The sequence below is a fragment of the Mus pahari genome, chromosome 6, assembly GCF_900095145.1.
Source record: "Mus pahari chromosome 6, PAHARI_EIJ_v1.1, whole genome shotgun sequence".
NCBI lineage: Eukaryota > Metazoa > Chordata > Mammalia > Rodentia > Muridae > Mus > Mus pahari.
The window spans coordinates 4,087,869-4,105,997 of NC_034595.1; the positions used below are offsets into that span (position 1 = coordinate 4,087,869).

At 42.6% G+C, this 18,129-nt stretch overlaps 1 protein-coding gene across 2 annotated transcripts in view; it reads right to left on the reverse strand.

Moving 5' to 3' along the window:
* Positions 1-8,978: 8,978 nt before the first annotated feature.
* The window catches only part of Grin3a (glutamate ionotropic receptor NMDA type subunit 3A), a 186,547-nt gene continuing 177,396 nt past the window's right edge, over positions 8,979-18,129 (reverse strand). Inside the window, exons 7-9 of one of the 2 annotated variants that reach the window (XM_021199991.2) lie at positions 15,966-16,130; positions 13,839-13,915; positions 8,979-9,391 (exon numbers count right to left, since the gene is read on the reverse strand). In XM_021199991.2, the coding sequence (XP_021055650.1) occupies positions 9,052-9,391; positions 13,839-13,915; positions 15,966-16,130 (582 nt within the window). In that variant the 3' untranslated portion in view covers positions 8,979-9,051. Of the gene's footprint in view, positions 9,452-13,838; positions 13,916-15,965; positions 16,131-18,129 lie in introns of both variants that reach the window. The other variant, XM_021199990.2, reaches the window with a different exon arrangement.

Here is an 18,129-nt window from a genome sequence, read left to right on the forward strand (position 1 = left end):
AAAAAAGTATAATTGTGTTAGTCTCTCCTGGAAGATTTGAAGCCTTAATCAAATTATATCCAGGATAATTCTATTTCTCACTTCTAGGAAACTGACTTTTTGGGTCAGTTGGACTTCTTGCTAAAGTTATTTATGTTTTAGGTATTCAAATATTAATAGTTGTTTTTTTTTTTTTTTAATTTCTTAAGGCCTAAATAATTTCAAACATGATAGTCCCTATGGCTTTCTTTAATCTCTTCTGAAATCAGAATTAGTACTTAAGAAGTAACAGGAATGGATTGTGAAGAGATCTTAGTAGCCTGGGAATGAGATCCAGGGAGATGTTGGGGAGTTAGGAATTACTGTCACCCTCCTCTCCAGAGGGATTCTTTGTTCTCTGTTTTCCAGAAGATTCTCAGTAATCTTTCTGTAGGATTTTAATATTCCATATACTTCAATTAAAGCAGGATTCAGGTTGCTCTTGTGTTTGTGGTTTTCTTTGTTATGACTATTCCAAAACTGATTTTTTTAAAAATAGAGTCTTGCTATTTAATGCAGGCTGGTCTTGAATCATAACAGTTCCCCTTCCTGAAGATTGGGGGATGTGTGTCACCATGCCCAGTGAATTCTTTAAACAGAATTAAAATTCAGAGGCCGTCTTTGTTGACAGCATTTAGTTTTGTTTGTTTTAATATGAATTGAGGTAGCTTTTTCCCTTGCCAGTTGTTTGGAGTCCACACTAAGGAGAGACTACTTAGCTTTCCTCTCTAGCTCACTATGGAGAACTCTGAGTTTTATAGAAACGAGTGCAGCAGAAGTTTTCTCTGCCTGATAAAAGGTTTGTATTAAGTGAATCCCTCCTAATAATGGTCAAGGGCATGTTCCCTGTCTGTCCTCAGCAGGTTTTGTGATGAATCCCACCATTCTGTGATGGGAATTAAGAATGAAGTCTAGTTGTTTGGGGTTTACTTGGTTATTAGGAGAGGCCATTGGTCTGTTGATTCTACTGCCAAGAATATACACTTGTGTTGATGCACACACAGCCATGCTAACGTTACGCCCTACTGCTAGACATGACCATTGCATCCACTACCAGGACACACTCCCCTTGCTGCTGGTACTCAGAAGGTAAGCTAGAGCATAGCAAGGAACCAGCTAGGCTGCCTGGGCAGCAGGTGGCTTACGACATTAGCAGTTGGCCGAAAAGTCTGCTCCTGGTGCCAGATAGCATTGGCTTGTGGTGTGATGTAGAGGGAGGGAAGCACTTATTCCCTGGAAAGCTGGGGTAAGAGGAAGCTAGAAATTGAGGTCCAGGTAACACAGGCTGTCATTTTCAGGAAATGTTCAGAAATGGTAATTGATTTATTTCTCCCCTCCCTCCCTCTGCACTGGATTTTCTTTGCCTACATGGGGAGTTGTGAGTGGATTTCAGGAATGTACCTGGAATTTCTTTCTTTTTTTTTTTTTTTAAAGAATTATTTATTTATTTATTATATGTAAGTACACTGTAGCTGTCCTCAGACACTCCAGAACAAGAGTCAGATCTCATGGACGGTTGTGAGCCACTATGTGTTTGCTGGAATTTGAACTCAGTACCTTCAGAAGAGCAGTTGGTGCTCCTTCCCACTGATCCATCTCACCAGCTCGTACCTGGAATTTCATGTCACATTTTGTTTTGGTTTTAAATACATGGCTTAACAGCTCTTCAGATCCTGAGAGGAATTTCAAAACTTGACATTCTCCTAAAGTTGGAAATAACAGCTCTACATCTATAGAAAATTACAAAGTAATATCATTTATGGGAAAGTTTCTCAATTTAACATAGAAAGTGTTTTATATTGTAGAAAAAGTTCATTATCTCCTTCACTCTTCTCTCCCACTCTTCGCCCTTCCTCCCCTTTCTTTCCCCCTGCTTTCTCTTAAAAATGTTTTAAGTACTATTGACCAGAATCAGGGATGCTCAGTCTGAGGCATATGTTTTATATAAGGCTCATCTCTATTTGCTCTCAGGATCCCTTTCAAGGTTTTTAGCTATTTCCGATGCTATTACATTCTTCGTGGATATCTGTTGAGTACTTTGTTTTTTCTTATTCTCTGTTCAGATTACTAGCTGCCCTTGTCCTCCAAGGACAGGGGAGTGCTACACTTACAGAATAATGTGAATACTATTGAAACAATACATGATTGGATTTGATAGTATTAAGACAATGAAGTGATTGTCTTCCAGATCTCCTGGGATGGTGGTGTTTATTCTTGTAAGAAGAGATATAGCCTCCATGCCCATTATCATTTGTTGGTTGGAATACCCGTACATTTTGTTCTTAAAGATTTTTTTTTGTTGGGGTGTTTTTGTTTGTTTGCTTGCTTTTGTCCAAGGACAACAAATTGATAAACCCAAGTCTTAGTGCATCTAAAGAAATACTTTGACTTGTGTAGTACTTGAAAGAGAATGACTCTTATAGGCTAGTATATTTGAGTTCCCAGCTGGTGGAACTGTGGAACTGTTTGGGAAGGATTCAGAGGTGTGGCCTTATTGGAAGAGGAGGAGGAGGAGGAGGAGGAGGAGGAGGAAGAGGAAGAGGAAGAGGAAGAGGAAGAGGAAGAAGAGGTGAGCTTTGAGATTTCAAAGTCCCATAACGTTTCTAATAAGCTCTCTGCCACACTTGTGGATTGAGACCTGACCTCTCAGCTACTACTCCAGCACCATGCTTGCCTGCTGCCATGCTCCTTGATATGATAGTAATAGACTTTAACCCTCTGTAACTCCATCCCAAATTAAATGCTTTTTTTCGTAAGTTGTCTTAATCATACTGTTTTATCACAGCATTAGAAAAGTAACCAAGGCAACTAGTTAGTCTCATTATAGTTTGAGGATTTCTGCTGAACTTTGGTCCCTTCCTAACATTAAGGTCTTAGAATCTGTCTCACAGTTCCTAAGATTTAGATTTGGAAGGGCCAGTGTCTTTAACATTGTAATTCTCAACATGAAGCAGAGTCATGTAGTACTCAGTAAATATATCCGTATAATTGGGCTCCCTTCTGCCAACTCTTCAGAAGTCTGCCTTACTGTACCTGTGTGTGAATTCAACCTTTTTTTTCTCTTTCAAACTGCTTTTCTTTATAGAGTGACTTTTTACATTTCAAATATTTATGACTGAAAGTTTATTTTATGGTAGTAACTAAAAGAATTGTTGGGAATCTTAAAGTTAACATTTCTATAGAGACAGCCTAGAACAATTGGAGCTTCTCTTAATATAGACTAGCCTTTCTTTGAATAACAGTGTAGACAGTATTGAAGCCATAGAATTGATATAATAATGATGTGCTTAGAGGATTTCAAGTTACTGACATCAGTGAAATGAGATGATTTGAAAGGTCAGCTGTGAGAACTGAAAAGGAGCCCAGACTGTTCTTTAGAGACGAGGTAGCAGGCTGTGGGCCACTCAAGTGAGCCAGCTATTCAATTTGCATGTCACTCTCAGACTTTTACTTTTCTTTTATTCTCATTGAAGGGGAGTGGGGTTGGGGGGGGGGAATATGAGAATGAAAACTTCTGAGCTTACGATCCTTTCATGTATGTGCCCTATCAACTTACAGATTATATGTAGTGTATCAGGGTAATCTTGGTTCTGCTTTTCTCTTCTTACTCCATAAAGCTTGTACTTACCATTTGTCATATTGAAGTATTTGAAGTCCTCCAGGTCCCCGATTGCTATGGGTTCCCCATCCTGGACCTGTGCCTGTTTTTCTAAAGATGCTTGTCACCCTCCAACTATGTCTCTATACTACTAGCACATGCATGTTTGTACCTGTACACACATGAAGAGCAGGGTGTTATCTTTGCTGATGTAGCACTTAATATATATTAAGAAAAACTTTATGGGCAAATATGTGTATAAATAGCGCATATGTGTGTATGTGTGTGTGTGTGTGTTTGACGTGTGTGAAAGTTAGAGGACTCAGGTGTCAGTTTTGTGTTTCAAGGCTAGTTGACCTATTCGCCTCCAGAGATTCTCCTGTTTCTGCCTCCCATGTTGCCATAGGAGCCCTGGGTTTATACATACATGCTATATTACACCTGGTTTTTACATGGATTCTGGAGCTATAAACTCAGATTCTCATGCATGCACAGCAGTCACTTTACTCACCAAGTCATCTCCCTGGCCTTGATGTGCATTCCTTTATCAGAGAACACACCACATTGTATTGCTAGGTTGTATATCACATACACAACTATACTGAACCTTATGGGTCCCTGAGATTAGAATCTCCTATTACCTTGCTATCTCTCCAGCAACTTGTCTTAATACCTGGACCTCCAGAATGAATGATGCAAAATGTCTTGGGGAAGTTGGCAGTTTTATTAGGTTATAGCAAGCTCATACTTTTATGAGATTTGACTTGGTTATATTTCAAAGAATGTGTAGAGAATATGTCAAGCTAGAAGATTCATGAAGGCAAGTTTGCTAGCTGCTGAAATTGCTCGGTTTGTCAGAAACTGCCTGCATACTGTAGGACTGCTGAATGACTTGAAGCTGTTTGCACCAGTGCTTGGCAGGACTTGGAAAGCAGAACAAATGCAGATTCAGTTATTTCTTGAGTGCTGGGGTGTGAGTCTCGAGTCTGAGGGAGCGGTGCAAGTGCAGTGATTCAGCTTCCCTCTGATCTGTAGAGCTGGTTGGTCAAGTTGAGGCTTGGATCAGAATAAGACAGATTAGAGATACTGGAGGAGGAGCAAGAGGCAGGCATTGAGCAAGATACTGACAGAACTGTTTCATGGCTGTGCTGTGTGCACACTAATCTACTACTGTTATTAGCTGTGGGACCTTGGGCAGGTCACAAAATCTCTGACATGTTTCTTCCACCTGTAATCTCTCTGACTTGTTTATTCTACCTGTAAACTATTTGTGTTTGACTATTGTAGACTGCATCAGAAGTATTTAGAATCACATGGTTGTAATATAATCACATGATTAAATGAGACTTCATTATATTATAGTAAATGTCCATAAGTGTTGGCTGTTACAGTATGTTTATAAAACCTGGAAAGATCAAATTGAGAGAAGGACCCCCAGGCCAAGACCATACCTGCCCTTTCGACTGTTGTGGTTTAGCTATTGATCTGTAAATGGAAACTAGGTTGTGCTTGTTGAATTATTAAAGGAGTATAATTAGGGTAGAGTTTTTGGAGACCCAATGAAGAAGGCTTTTTTTTTCTCCCTACGATGTCTTTCTCATGTAAAGATGCTGCTGCTTCCTGACACCCAGGCTCTGCCTTCTCTCAGCATATCTTGTGCTGCTGTTAGACAAAGAAACATGCATAAGTCTTGCGTCGATGGGTCCCTGTGAGGAAGGGGCTGGGGTCTTGGAAGTATTCTAATCCCCAATGAATGCCAGCAACACAATGGAAAGTGAAGTTTCTGTCTGAACATTTATTCCACAGTCATAGAAAGTGAAGATGGAAAAGACCAGAGGACATCTAGTCCATCCCCGTAGTTGTACAAGAAAATTGGCTGGGGCAAAACAGCCTGTTGACGTCATGCTCACAAGACAGCGGTGCAGTTCTTGGAGCGGAGCAGTTGCACACACACTGAAATGAAGACGCAGGGCAAATACTCTTCACAGACCTTAAGGAAATACTTAGAAGCACTTCATTTTCATAAAATGACTGGCAGCTAAATGAGAGAGTAAGGAATCCCTAGACCGGATGTGGTTGGTGGCAGGAGTAGGGAGTAGGGTCGGGGAGAAATGTATAACAAAACAGTACGGATGGTAAAGTGGTTTTAATGTCTAGAAAAGCAATTTCTGCTGAAGACTCAGTGGATTTTCTGGCTTGCTTTTTCAAAGACTCCAAAGTAGTTTCTTTTCTTGATCCACACAAAGTGGTGGTCAACTTTGCTCCAAGGCTGTAATGGACCCAACACTGAGGAGTTACCTCAGTGATACAGTTGTGTTCTGAGTGGCTCCACATACATTTCAGGGAGGTGGAAGAGAAGCAGCCATTCCGATAAAGGGTTTGTACAAATCTTATGAATAATAGAAAATCCAGGCATACTACAGACCCCAACTTCTTAGGTCCGTATGACTGCCTCTTTGGCTATCCGGCCCGTTCTAACTTGCTTTTATTTGTTGGAGGAACACTCATTCTCCTCTTGTGGCATATACTTTGTGAACCCTTTCTTATTCAAACAAACCAGCTTACCCAGTTCATGCTTGAAGTGCTTACTGTGCCAGGCCCCCTTGGAGAATGCTTGAAGTGTGGGACAGTTTGCCACATTCCATGTTTCCCAGTACTGGAGCCTGGTTGGCAAATGGAGGCTTTCCTGCTCCAATGAAATAGAAGCTCAGGATGCAAAGTAGTCTCCCTTAGCTCATTCTAACAGCCCTGACCCTGGACATTTCCACTGTGAGCCTGAGGATAGGTGAGGGAGCTGTGGTGGAGCAGAACAAAGGTTTGGAAGGACTCTCCCTTTCATGAAATCTTTGTACAAAACACAGCACACTGTTTCACAAATTGCAAAACACTGTTCAATTACTACCATTAATTTTTTTTTTTTGTTTTTTTGGGTTTTTTTTGTTTGTTTTTTTGCTATTTATCATGAAACTGCTTCACAAGCAATTTTTCTTTACCTAGGACATGAAAGCATTTTAAGCAGTGTTGACAGCAGTAAGCCTGCTTTGTTCCTGCTGCTGCTTGCTGCATCCTGGCCAGTTGGGCCAAGTAGTTTCTCTTAAGAGCGTGCACTGGTTCTCTGCTCTGTGGGCAGGCAGGAGACTCTGATGGCCACTACTCAGAATGCCTCAGTAGAGAAGCTTAAGATAAACCAGATATACAAAAATCCAAACTTACAAAACAGATACCTTAAGGAATAATTGGTTTGCATTACAAAAGGATTCTTTACAAAAGAATTCACCTCTGTGTTCCCTTCAACAGCCAGCCTCTCCGGTACCGTCGAAATATGAGTCGTTGGACAGATGTCCATGTTCGACAGGAGCATGGCTGTCCTGTGAGTTGAGGTACACTATACATCAGCCTTGCAGGCTGAACAGGTAACCAGGGATGCTTGGAGCCGAGCTCCCAGGGCATTGTTACAGATGGGTGGGAATGGCTAAGGGTTGAAACCTGCCAAAGGCAGCTGAGGCCCGCTGGGCTGAGGATGTAATAGGGCATGAGGATGCTGCAGAGCACTTTGTCCTGTTTTCAGGGCTTCTCCCCCTCAATGAAATGTTGAATCTGTGAAGCTGAAGTCTGTTTTTAGAGTCCCCCTGCCTCCCCTCGAATGTTTCATGAGCTTACTTACACTCCCCGGTTTACTCCTCCATTTAACTCCTTGCTCAAGTGTTCTGATTACAACTTAGGGCACTATCTTTATGTGGGAATCTGTGTAGCTCTTGGTGGAGTGCGGACGGTGATGCTCCTTTTAATGATCCAAGCACTCCTTAGGACACCGTTGTGCATTCGTTGTAGACATTACAATGACTGGAGAAGTGAGAACCTAGAAGATGAAGAAGCAAGGTCTACTTCCAAATGGAACCCTGGTGTAGGGTGGGGATGTGGAAACCGGTCAGTAGCTGGGTGCTGAAGTAAAAGGAGAAAAGGCAACAGGCTCTCCTTCCTTCTCACATGCCTAGAGATAGCCAAACTTGCAGAGCAGTGCTCCTTTCTCTGAGAGTAACTGTGGTGTGTTAGGACTGTGGTGTGTCCTAGGGTGTTACCTAGTATTAGAATTCTGAACCCACCTCTAGGCCCTCCCAACGTCCCTTCTGGTTAAGTCTTGGCAATCGGCACTATAATGATGGGCCTTAGATGATTATCTAGCCAACAGTTGGAAACATACAAGAAGTCTAGAGAGCTCATGTTTCTTTCCTTCATGCCAAGGAATTATATGACTAGAAAGTGATGCCTAAACAGAGGGGAAGCAAGGCTAATTGCATCGATCTCTGAGGGCATTAAATGGAACCAGGAGGATAATCAGACTAGAACTTGGCATAACTCATCAGAGAGGAGTAAGTATAAGGATGGGAGATGGTGAAGCAGGGCAGACTCCAGTATTTGACATTTGTGATGTTCTCTGGTTGCTTCTGGGATTCCTCAGACTAAACGAGGTGGCCACTGATCCAAAAACATCCTCACCTGTGGTGTGCAGAACATTTCCCTTAATACAGTGTCCGCTCACAGACGACGTTACAGGCATTAACTAGGTAAGGACATGGCTAAGGACATGGCCTTGCTCTGTTTCTCTTGGCTTTACAGAAGGCACACACTATGGTGGAGATGCGTAGTTCTGTTAGAAGTATAGTGCAATACATTCTTTAGCCACATTGCCTTTCTGGCCCAGGGCTTCATTTTAAAAGCACCCTGCGCATTGTTGGTGCCCCATCTGCCTGTCCTCTGCTGCCACTCTGAATCCACTTCCCATTCATAGTGGTACATCAGCATGTTCCTACTAAAGGTTAGTCAGGAGAGGCTCAGAGATCCAGAGCTGCTCAAGCACATGGTGCCAGCTTGGCCAGTCAACCCTTGCCTGTGCGAATTCTGAGCTCCCTCCCTTCATTTTTTTCTTTTTTTAAATGTATCTTTTCTGTCCCAGTTTGTAGGGCTCCTACCCTGTCCATTCAGAATGTTAGGTCAAATCTAGATTGGGGAGTTGTATCAAATCTGCAACACTGGATCATTCTATTTTGTAATAATATTAAAAACCAACCCAGTAAGATACGGGTATGAGCAACAGTTTTTATCTCTTGTTGAGGTGCAGAGAAAGGGCTAAAAACCAGAAATACTTTTGTGGCACCAGGTGAAAAGGTTGACAGGAGTCAGAGTTGTCTGGTAGTTTACCAATCCCTTTAGACAGACTTTACTCCTGACTAACTCTAGGTTCCTACTATTGGGAAGATTCCTACCCTGGAGACCTGGGGGCATGTGTGGGAAGAGCTGCTGCTGCATCTTAGGCTAAGAACAGCATACTTCATTGCCAGACCCCACACCTTTGTCAATGGATATAAAAGAGCTTTACAAAGGGCCCCAAGGGCCTCAGAGTACCAGGGGCTGAGAAAGGAGAGCAGAGACACAGCCTAGGATTCACAAGTCCGATTCGTCCTTTGATACTCCTCCAGCTCTGTCTTCCTGCTTACAGCCAACTGCAGCTCCTGGCGGATCACTTGGATCTGCTTCTCCAACTCAGAGAGTTCCTGCATCACCGAGTTCCGAGCTACATTGAGGGAGTCTGCTTTCCCATTGGTGGTCAGTGAGGCAGGGAGCTCTCTTCGCCTTGGAGGGAGAGGGATGTCCTGGTGGGTCTGGGTACCCAGCTGGTTTTGACCTTCCTCGTCATTAAAGATGTATTTTCGTTGGGTGTCGTGACTCAGATTGGAAGTATTCCATACCATGAGCTGCTGGGGTCCCATGTTGGACCTAGGAAACAGAGACAATTCAGAGTCCCCTTCTGTCTTGCAGGTCCATCTTCTCCATCTGCTATGTGAACAGCAGAGAACTAGTTACGTTTGTAGAATTGATAACACCAAGTCATGAGTGGACTACCTGCTTAGAATGTCATGGGGACAGTAGGAGCCATGAACTTAATTGAAGGTCTTACAAAGCCTCATGTTGCTTTGAAACTAGAATTGGATATCTTCTGATGAAATGGGAAATGTTACATTGTCTTATGAATAATTTAAAGTACCTGTGTGTGTGTGCTCGAGAGACAGAGAGACACATAAGAGAGAGAGAGAGAGACAGACACACAGTGAAAGAGGAGGGAGGGAGGGAGGGAGAGAGAGAGAGAGAAGAGAGAGAGGAGAATAGACAGGACAAACACACATTGAGGGCACAGCATGACATCATCCTGTATTTTCCTCTATTACCTTTTGTCTTATGCTTTAGACAGGGTCCGCAAAGTCACCTATAGCTGGCTAGCTAATAAGCTCTCAGGATCTGCCTTACCCCATTCCCCAATGCTAGAGTTACAGGCAGACATAGTCATGTTGGGCTTTAATTTGGATGCTCAGGATTCAATTCAGTTCTCATGATTACAGAGCAGGCACACCTGCTGAGCCATCTTTTCCACACCTAGGTACATTTTTATACCTTACCTATAGACAGTGTTTAGAAAGCAGTGCTGCCTGGAGACATCCTATGTCTAGAGATTCTTAAGCCCTAGTAAGAATGAAATCTTTGTTGAGAGGTAGTACTTAAACATTGGTTGGTTGGTTGGTTGGTTGTAAGTTGGTAGTACTTTATGGCTGACATTTAGCCCTTCTGGGCCATACTGGACTTCAGGGGACAATAAAGACATTAACAAAGGTTTCAGCAAAGTATTTCTCATTACAGAGGCTTTATGTAGGTTGAAAATGACCAGTCAAGTTTGATGCTTGAAAACAAGAGCATCCTTGATTCCTGCTGAGTTGATAATGACTAGAAATAGATTTCCAATCCCCTCAGGCTTGCATATAGCAGTTGCCACTATCATGGAGGCAGGGCTGTATAGTCTTAGTGACTGTGGGAGGGAGGGGGCTGGGCACGTTTCTAAATACACCTTGACAGTTGGATGCAATGAGAAGTTTCTTACTGGGAGAAGAGCTTAATCTAAGCAGTGTGACTGCTGATTCCTTCCACTCTGGAGGAGGAGGAGGAGGAAGATTATGACCACTTTTGCAGTTTACCACATGGTACAGCACAGTAGGAAATCCCTATTAAGTCCCTGTGTTTTGTTCCCATAAAACTGAATCAGCTTTATTTCTGGACTCCTAATTGCCTGAGAGTGGAAGTGGAGACCCTGGAGTGGGAAAGACAAGGGGAGGGGAAATGAATAGCAAAACACAAAGACTTAGAATGATTCTGTGTTGCTTTGCCCAGAAGTGGATTGCCAAGGTCTTCTAAGTCTTTATTCCTTTTTAGTCCATGGCCTCTTTCCTTGGTCTATGAGGTCTAGCTTAATAACATTGTTTGAGACAGGGTCTCATTCTCTAGCCCAGGCTGGCCTGGAACTCATTATATAGTCCAGATTAGTCACCAACTGGTGGCAATTCTTTTTGGTTTTGTCTCCCAAGTGCTGGAATTTATAGCCATGAGCCACCTTGGCTTTGGTTTCATTGTTTTGGGCATTAGGAAGATCGAGAAGTTCTGAGCCTAAGTTTTAAGGACTCAGCACATTGTCATTCTCAAATCTCTGCAGGTACAGTGCAAGCCCTCGTTGACCTATTGATGGGTGGCAAACCTGGAGAAAGTCTACAGGGTTCCTGGTTGGCCCAGCAGAGGACAATTGATCAGACTGCTCCTAGCTGCTTTCCCCTTCCCCCAACCTGGCTACAGATATATGCATGAGCCCAGCTGATCCATAGATCAGTAAGCAATTCATTTTTGTTCTTAAGTATTTGGGTGACTTCTCACACAGCAGAAGCTCACTGAAACCTGCCCAGGGCATTAACCTAAACATACTCCAAGCCTCCTGATCCTTCCACACTGTTGCCCTTGTTGAAATCTTAGATATAGAGAGCACCAGAGTTCACTTAAACTGTGTCATGGTCTGGGGGGAAATTATACAGTGATTCTACCCATAGCTGCTTCCCGGACCATAGAATCAGAGGCAACGTGGTTAGAAGTTCTCTTCTAGTCTCTTACTTTTCACATTGAGTAAATCAAGGATTACGTATAAAAACTCTCTTGAAATATTCATTCATGTGCATTAAATGTGTGTTAGATATGCATTAAGGTTGTCTCGGTCCCATACCCTAGAATTTCTCCAAGCCACCAATCTTGTGTTAATCTTCCATTCATCTATCCCTCCAAATTCATTCGGTAAATGTGGAGAACAGAGGAGGAGGATGTGTCATAATGGCATGGACATTTGCATTTTATTCTTTCCAGAGAAGAGAGAAAGGCAGCAAACCTGACTCCAGTGCTATAGATTAACTGACAGTCGGACAACACAGAGAGTTGTCTGCCCGTTTTATTAGACTACAGGTACCATAGTGATCTGATACTTAGAGGCAGGCAGGCTGGTCAGTGAAAATCTAACAGAATAATAAGCAAACACTGGACTTCTTTGTAACATATTCTAGTTGCAAGTATCACTGCTCTGGTAATCCATGGATGGCTTTGAGCTACCAATGAATACAAGGTGGTTGATGTTTAAACAGATAAGGTATCTAATTAGAAGAAATGAGTATTTCATGACAAAATGAGCAAAACAAGCTCCATTGGGACAGATATGTAAGATTGAAGTGACTTCAAACACAGTGAGTTTGGAAGGGTGCAGGCTCTGGGTTGTAGGGAGACTGCCATAGGAAAGTCAGTCACAATATCTTTCATTGCTTGACGCCTCCGTGCTACATACAGTTCAGTCTCTCCAGAACATAGCCAGTTTATCAGAATAATTTCCATTGTTTTCTAAAGTCTCTCCAGTCACAGAGTACCTCCAACAGCTCCACTCAGTCTGTGGTGTCCTATGTGCTGTCACAAGTCTGTTAGTGACAGGTTGAGGATTGATTGGGTCACAGTGATAAAGACATTCTATCTTAACTCCTTGCCAGAGCAAGGAAGGGGATCTACAAGAAGAGTGGGTACGTGAGTGAAGAGACTCATTTGGCTTTCAGCATAGGTGAGGTAGGCGTATGAGTCCCATTAAAGGGACAGGGTCACTGGCTTCTTGTTTCTATACCTGAAAAAAAAGTTCTATAATTTTAAGACAGTATTTTACAGCTATGTGTTCTTATGTTCCCCTGGTTAAAGAATTATAGAAAAATTTCTCTAGGGTAACAGAACAGCTGTGACCTGACTAGTCTGCAGTTTGTCACCAACAGACTTGCACTGTGACAAGGGGATACCATACTGACAGCCAGGTGACAAGTCATTCTGTGACTGGAAAAGAGCCTTAAGAGATTATAAATGATTCTGACAAGCTAGATGTAATCCAGAAAGAAGGGACTAGAACGGCCACGTTGGAGATATAAGCTAGACAAGAAACCATTGTCCTTCTGTTAGCAATGAGAGGTGTTAGTGTCAGATTTTAAAGCTACCCAGAAATCCCAGCTTTGAGTTGAAGATGTGCCACCAGTTCTCAGTGCCAGTGCCCTCTCAGGTCTCAGGACCTGTGAGAGATCCAGGAGAGGAGCCTGCACAAGCAGCAGACCCAAAGTGCTCCTAACATTTTCAGTCACCTTGGATGAGGACAGAGCCATCCACATGAATCTGTGGGCCTTTGAAGCATTTAATTCTTCCTATTAGTGAAGACCTTTTCTAGGGAATTTTAAGAGTTGGACATCTCTCTAGCATGAGAAGGCATCTCTCTAGCACATTTCTCATATCCTTCGGAGTGCCAGAGAGGTGGGGAATTGAAGCATGCCTAGGAGGCAATTCCAGGTGAAAAAGACTGCCCGCTGTGCCACCAGTGATGGGTTCCGTGCATTGGGTACATGACACTTGCTAGTATTTATTAGGCATTTGCTTTACTTTCAGGGCTTTTAGCTGACTTTCTCTTTTATGACTTACAACAACTCTAAGGAGTGGGTACTGCTTTTTACCCATTTCACAGATGAGGAGTCTGGGGCACAGATGTCAAGTAACACATACTGGTAAATGTTGGAGACAGGACAGGCCCCAGATGCCAGGCTCTGCAGCCCATACTTGCCCTTTTGCCTATGTCGTATTCCAATGCACACATACGTATATTTGCACGAATGTGTTTATTTTCTGTTTTATTTCATTGTAACTGAAAATCCATGTATTTGCATTGACTTTGTTTATCAACACAGCTGGCTCAAATTTGGTCAGAATACTTACTTAGAGGTTAAGTTCTTTTTTTGAATAAGGCGTAGTGTCACAATTTATTTTAGCAAGGGCAAAGACAGGTCTGACTTCTTACCTCTTTTCCACACGTTTTGTCTTGGACCGTGGCTGCTTTTCTTCTACAAATGATGTGTTTAATGCTCTGTGAAACCTCTGGTAGGAAGAAAAGATTCGTAAAGATCACTTGAACTGTGTGTTTCAGAGAACAAGCACTGCTCGGGATTTCACAGATTATCTAGTAGTTACAAACTTTGGTTTCTTTAACAAAAATTTCAGGCATGCATGATATTAGGTCAACATTCAGCCACACCTTGCAAGGTAACAAGGATTCTAAATTATAGCTAATTATTTCTGGAAGAACAAATGCTTTGGGTGGTGAAATGGTGTCTCATAGAAGTGACAACCAATACCTCCTGTGAGGTACAAAGCCTTGTACAGTTGTCAGAGTTCAGAGTAACACAACTAAAACAAGAAAGGGAAGCTGGTTTCATGAGAATTTGATTGGCTTAGATCAGAGACTATCACTTGTCTGCAGATTTCAAGGGAAGCAACGACTCCTCCAGAAATTATGAGGAACAGAGTTCAACTGTGACAAAACCGGTTGTCTAGAAAACAACAAAACCTCTGACTGCACCATGGATGTCCACATTGGGTTTCCACAAAGAGAGAGATGATTTTGCAGACAAATGGATGAAACTAGAAAAATATCATCCTGAGTGAGGTAACCCAGACTCAAAAGGACATGCATGGTGTGTACTCATTGATAAGTGGATATTAGCCCAAAAGTTCAGAATACCCATGATACACCCCACAGATCCAAAGAAGTTAAACAAGAAAGGAGGATTGTTCAATCCCACTTACAAGGGGGAACAAAATAGTCATGGGAGACAGAGGGAGGGAGAGAACTGGGTGGGGGAGGGGAGGAGGGGAAGGGAATATTGGGCAGAATCAGGCATGGAGACAGACAGGAGAGAGGCCCAGAGGGCCAGGAGAATGAATGGAAATATGCAGCTGTGGGGGGGTGGGGAGGTGGGATGAATCTCTCGGAAGTCCCAGAGACCCAGGATGAGGAGTCAGTGTGGATGACCTTAGTGGAAATGCCCAGCAGTGGGGATATGGAACCTGAGGAGACCACCTCCAGTAGACAGACAAGATGCCCAGTGGAGGGAGGGGGACACCAGACCACCTACAAAAGTTTTGACCCCAAATTGGTTCTGTCTAAAAGAAATTCAGGGACCAAGATAGAGCAGAGACTGAAGGAATGGCCAGCCAGTGGCTAGGCCAATTTGAGACCCATCCATGGGCAGGCACCAATCCCTCACACTATTAATTATGCCATGTTATGCTTGCAGACAGGAGCCTAGCATAGCAGCCCTCTGAGAGCTACCCAGCAGCTGACTGAGACAGATGCAGATAACTACAGACAAACATTGGATGGAAGTTGGGAACCGCTATGGAAGAGTTAGGAGAAGGATTGGAGGAACTGAACAGTATGGCAACCTCATAGGAAGACCAACAGTGTCAACTAACCTGGAGCCCTGGGAGCTCTAATCCTGTAGAGACTTATGCACCAGATGGGAAGATACTTGGGAGGGGCTACCCTCTGTGAGTCAAAAGGGAGGAGGGAGGAACTTTGCAAGGCCAGACTAGGAGGGCCAGCGTTTGGGATGTAAATAAATAAATGAATAATAATAAAAAGAAACGTGTCCAAATGATCTGTGTCAACAGTTTTAATTATCTCTGTAAATTAGGTGTTGATGTCTATCTTACAAGCAAATACTTTGCTTCTCCAAGACATGACCTCATGCAAGCAAGCCTCAGAACTCTAGGCAGAGAAACAAGGGCCAGGGAAATGGGAGAAACCTAAAAACAAATAGGAACTTGAGACTCTTACTGGCTTTCACTTTGACATAGAAAAATCTGTGGGGAGTGGAATTTTCACATCATCTCTTCAGATGATTTTTGTTAAGTGAAACTGGGTTCAAAATAGTTATGTTGTGTCTTCTATGGGCAGCTGTAGTGTTCCAGGAAATGGAGGGATGCTATGAGTCCTCCGATTATGGGGAGATGTGGAATAGAGGGAGTCCCACCCCTGAGTGCCTGACCACTCCTCTCCATCTGTTGCCATTTTCTGGTTGACGAACTTCCTCAGGAATTCTTAAGTATGGGAACATCAGCACAAAGACGTTCCCACAGAACTCACCTGACTGGTGTGTAGCCAATACTGCAGCTTGGATTTGTTTTTGATTCGTGGTAGCAGCAGTCTGTACACTATGTGTTCACCAATGGTTGTCAGGATGGAGAGACCAAATCCTATGCACAGCAGCACGAAGAGTCCAGAGAAATGCTTGATGCCCATTTGCAAAGTCTGCAAGACAGGAGAGGCTTTGAGCGCCATGGCCCATGCTGCTCATCTGCTCTTTTGATTCACTATGTAGTCCTTAGGTGACCCTTCCTCCTTGGGTGGATTCCACCATGCTCTGCCCCCTCCCCATGAAGACACGCCCAGTGTCACTGAGGACTGCTGCTGAGCACTGTCCTGTAGTACTGCTTACACATGGATCTCACTGTGTGTTATCCCTGGAGTTGTACAAAGGCTCTGAGTCTGGGCTATGCTTCCATTTCTTAGAAGCAGAGGAATAACAAAGCAGTTGGCTATGTGAGACAGTTGAATAGCTATGAAAGAACCTCTTTCAGGAGCAGAGGAAGGATAGATTTAAGGAGAAAAGACCATTCGCTGAATAATCACGGAAGTTAGACCTAGCAGGGAATGCCAGGACCCTTTAGTTAAAGGTATGAATGGCTGCTAGCTGTTGAAATATACTAGTGACATACAGAAAGTTGAGCCTGGCCACAAAGTGAGGCAGCTGTGGAGAAGAAGGAAAAGGAGCATTGCCTGCTGGCTTTTTTTGCGAGTAGGTTTACAACTTAAGAGTTAAGGAAACATACTATGAAAGGTTCTTGTATAACCCAGTAATAGGCCTATGTGTGGTATCATTATCATTAATTATTAGTGCTTAATATATCATTGTTACAGATACAGTGAGAACTACTTTTGGGTTTCAACATTTGAACCGTAAAACATTCAGCAAAAAAATTCTGAGCCATAGTTTTTTTTTTAATAAGGGACTTTCAAGATGAGGAAAATGTAACTCACACTGGGTCACTTTGCCAATAAACACACAGACCTTCTGTTTTCTTGTATACAACAAAATCTTGTTTTTCTCATATTATCCCAATAGTTAATAAGTTGTCTTGGGTTTATACAACTCCTTATTAAATTTTTTTATACCTACATATTATTAGGCTAACAAAAAGGTTTTATTTTATGTATGTAGGTATTCTGCCTGTATGAGTGCCAGTACATACATGAAAGTGTCCACAGTGAGCAGAAGGTGTTGGACCCCTTGGAATGGAGTTAAAGATAGTTGTTAACTTTCATATAGGTGCAGAGAATTGAACCCTGGTCCTCTGGAAGAGCAACAAGTGCTCTTAACCTCTAAGCCATCTTTCCAGTTCTGTTTGTTTATTATTTATTTTCTGTTTTTTTGGGGGGAGGGATTCACTGCATGGTCCTGGCTATCCTGTTTATTTTTTAACTAGGCATTTCATAGGCATGCCAGAGACTATATGTGTATATTCTTATTGTGATTTTATAAAATTCCTTTAAATATTAATTATCTCCATTTCATGTATGAGGAGCCTATTATTATGTTTCCACAAGTCCAGCACACTAATATGTGAGGGAAGCAGGCTACAAGGTACAGGTTGACATCTGTGCTTTCTGTCAAGTGAACCTCTCTTGTAGGCATCCTTTGTTATCTGATTTCTTGCTATGTATTCTCTATAAAAAGTTGCCAAACATTTTTATTCAAGAATTCAGCAGCTGAGTTGAAAGTCCTCTATACTCTGTGGGCATCAACCCAAATGGTTGTGTCTGAGTCTGAGGGGTAAGGTATAAAGCCAAAGCTGTAATTCAGCTCTTTTCCCTTTGGTCATTGTGCTTGTTAGTTTTTGTCACCTTGATACAAAGTAGAAGTACCTAATAGCCTGACAGTTGGGGAATTGCTTCCACCAGATTGGCCTGTGGGAAGGTCTGTAGAGGGATCTGATTTTCTCCAGTAATGACTGATGGTGGTAGTGCCACCACTGGGAAGGTGGCCTTGGGTTTTGTAAGAAAGCAAGCTGAGCAAGCCATGGAGAACAGACCAGAAAGCAGCTTTATTTCATGATTCTTGCCTTTGTTCCTACTTTGACTTCCCTCACTTATATGTAATAAACCCTTTCCTCCCCCTTCACTGTTTTATTACAGCAATGAAAAATAAATTAAGCACTTGGGAGGCAGAGGCAGGTGGATTTCTGAGTTC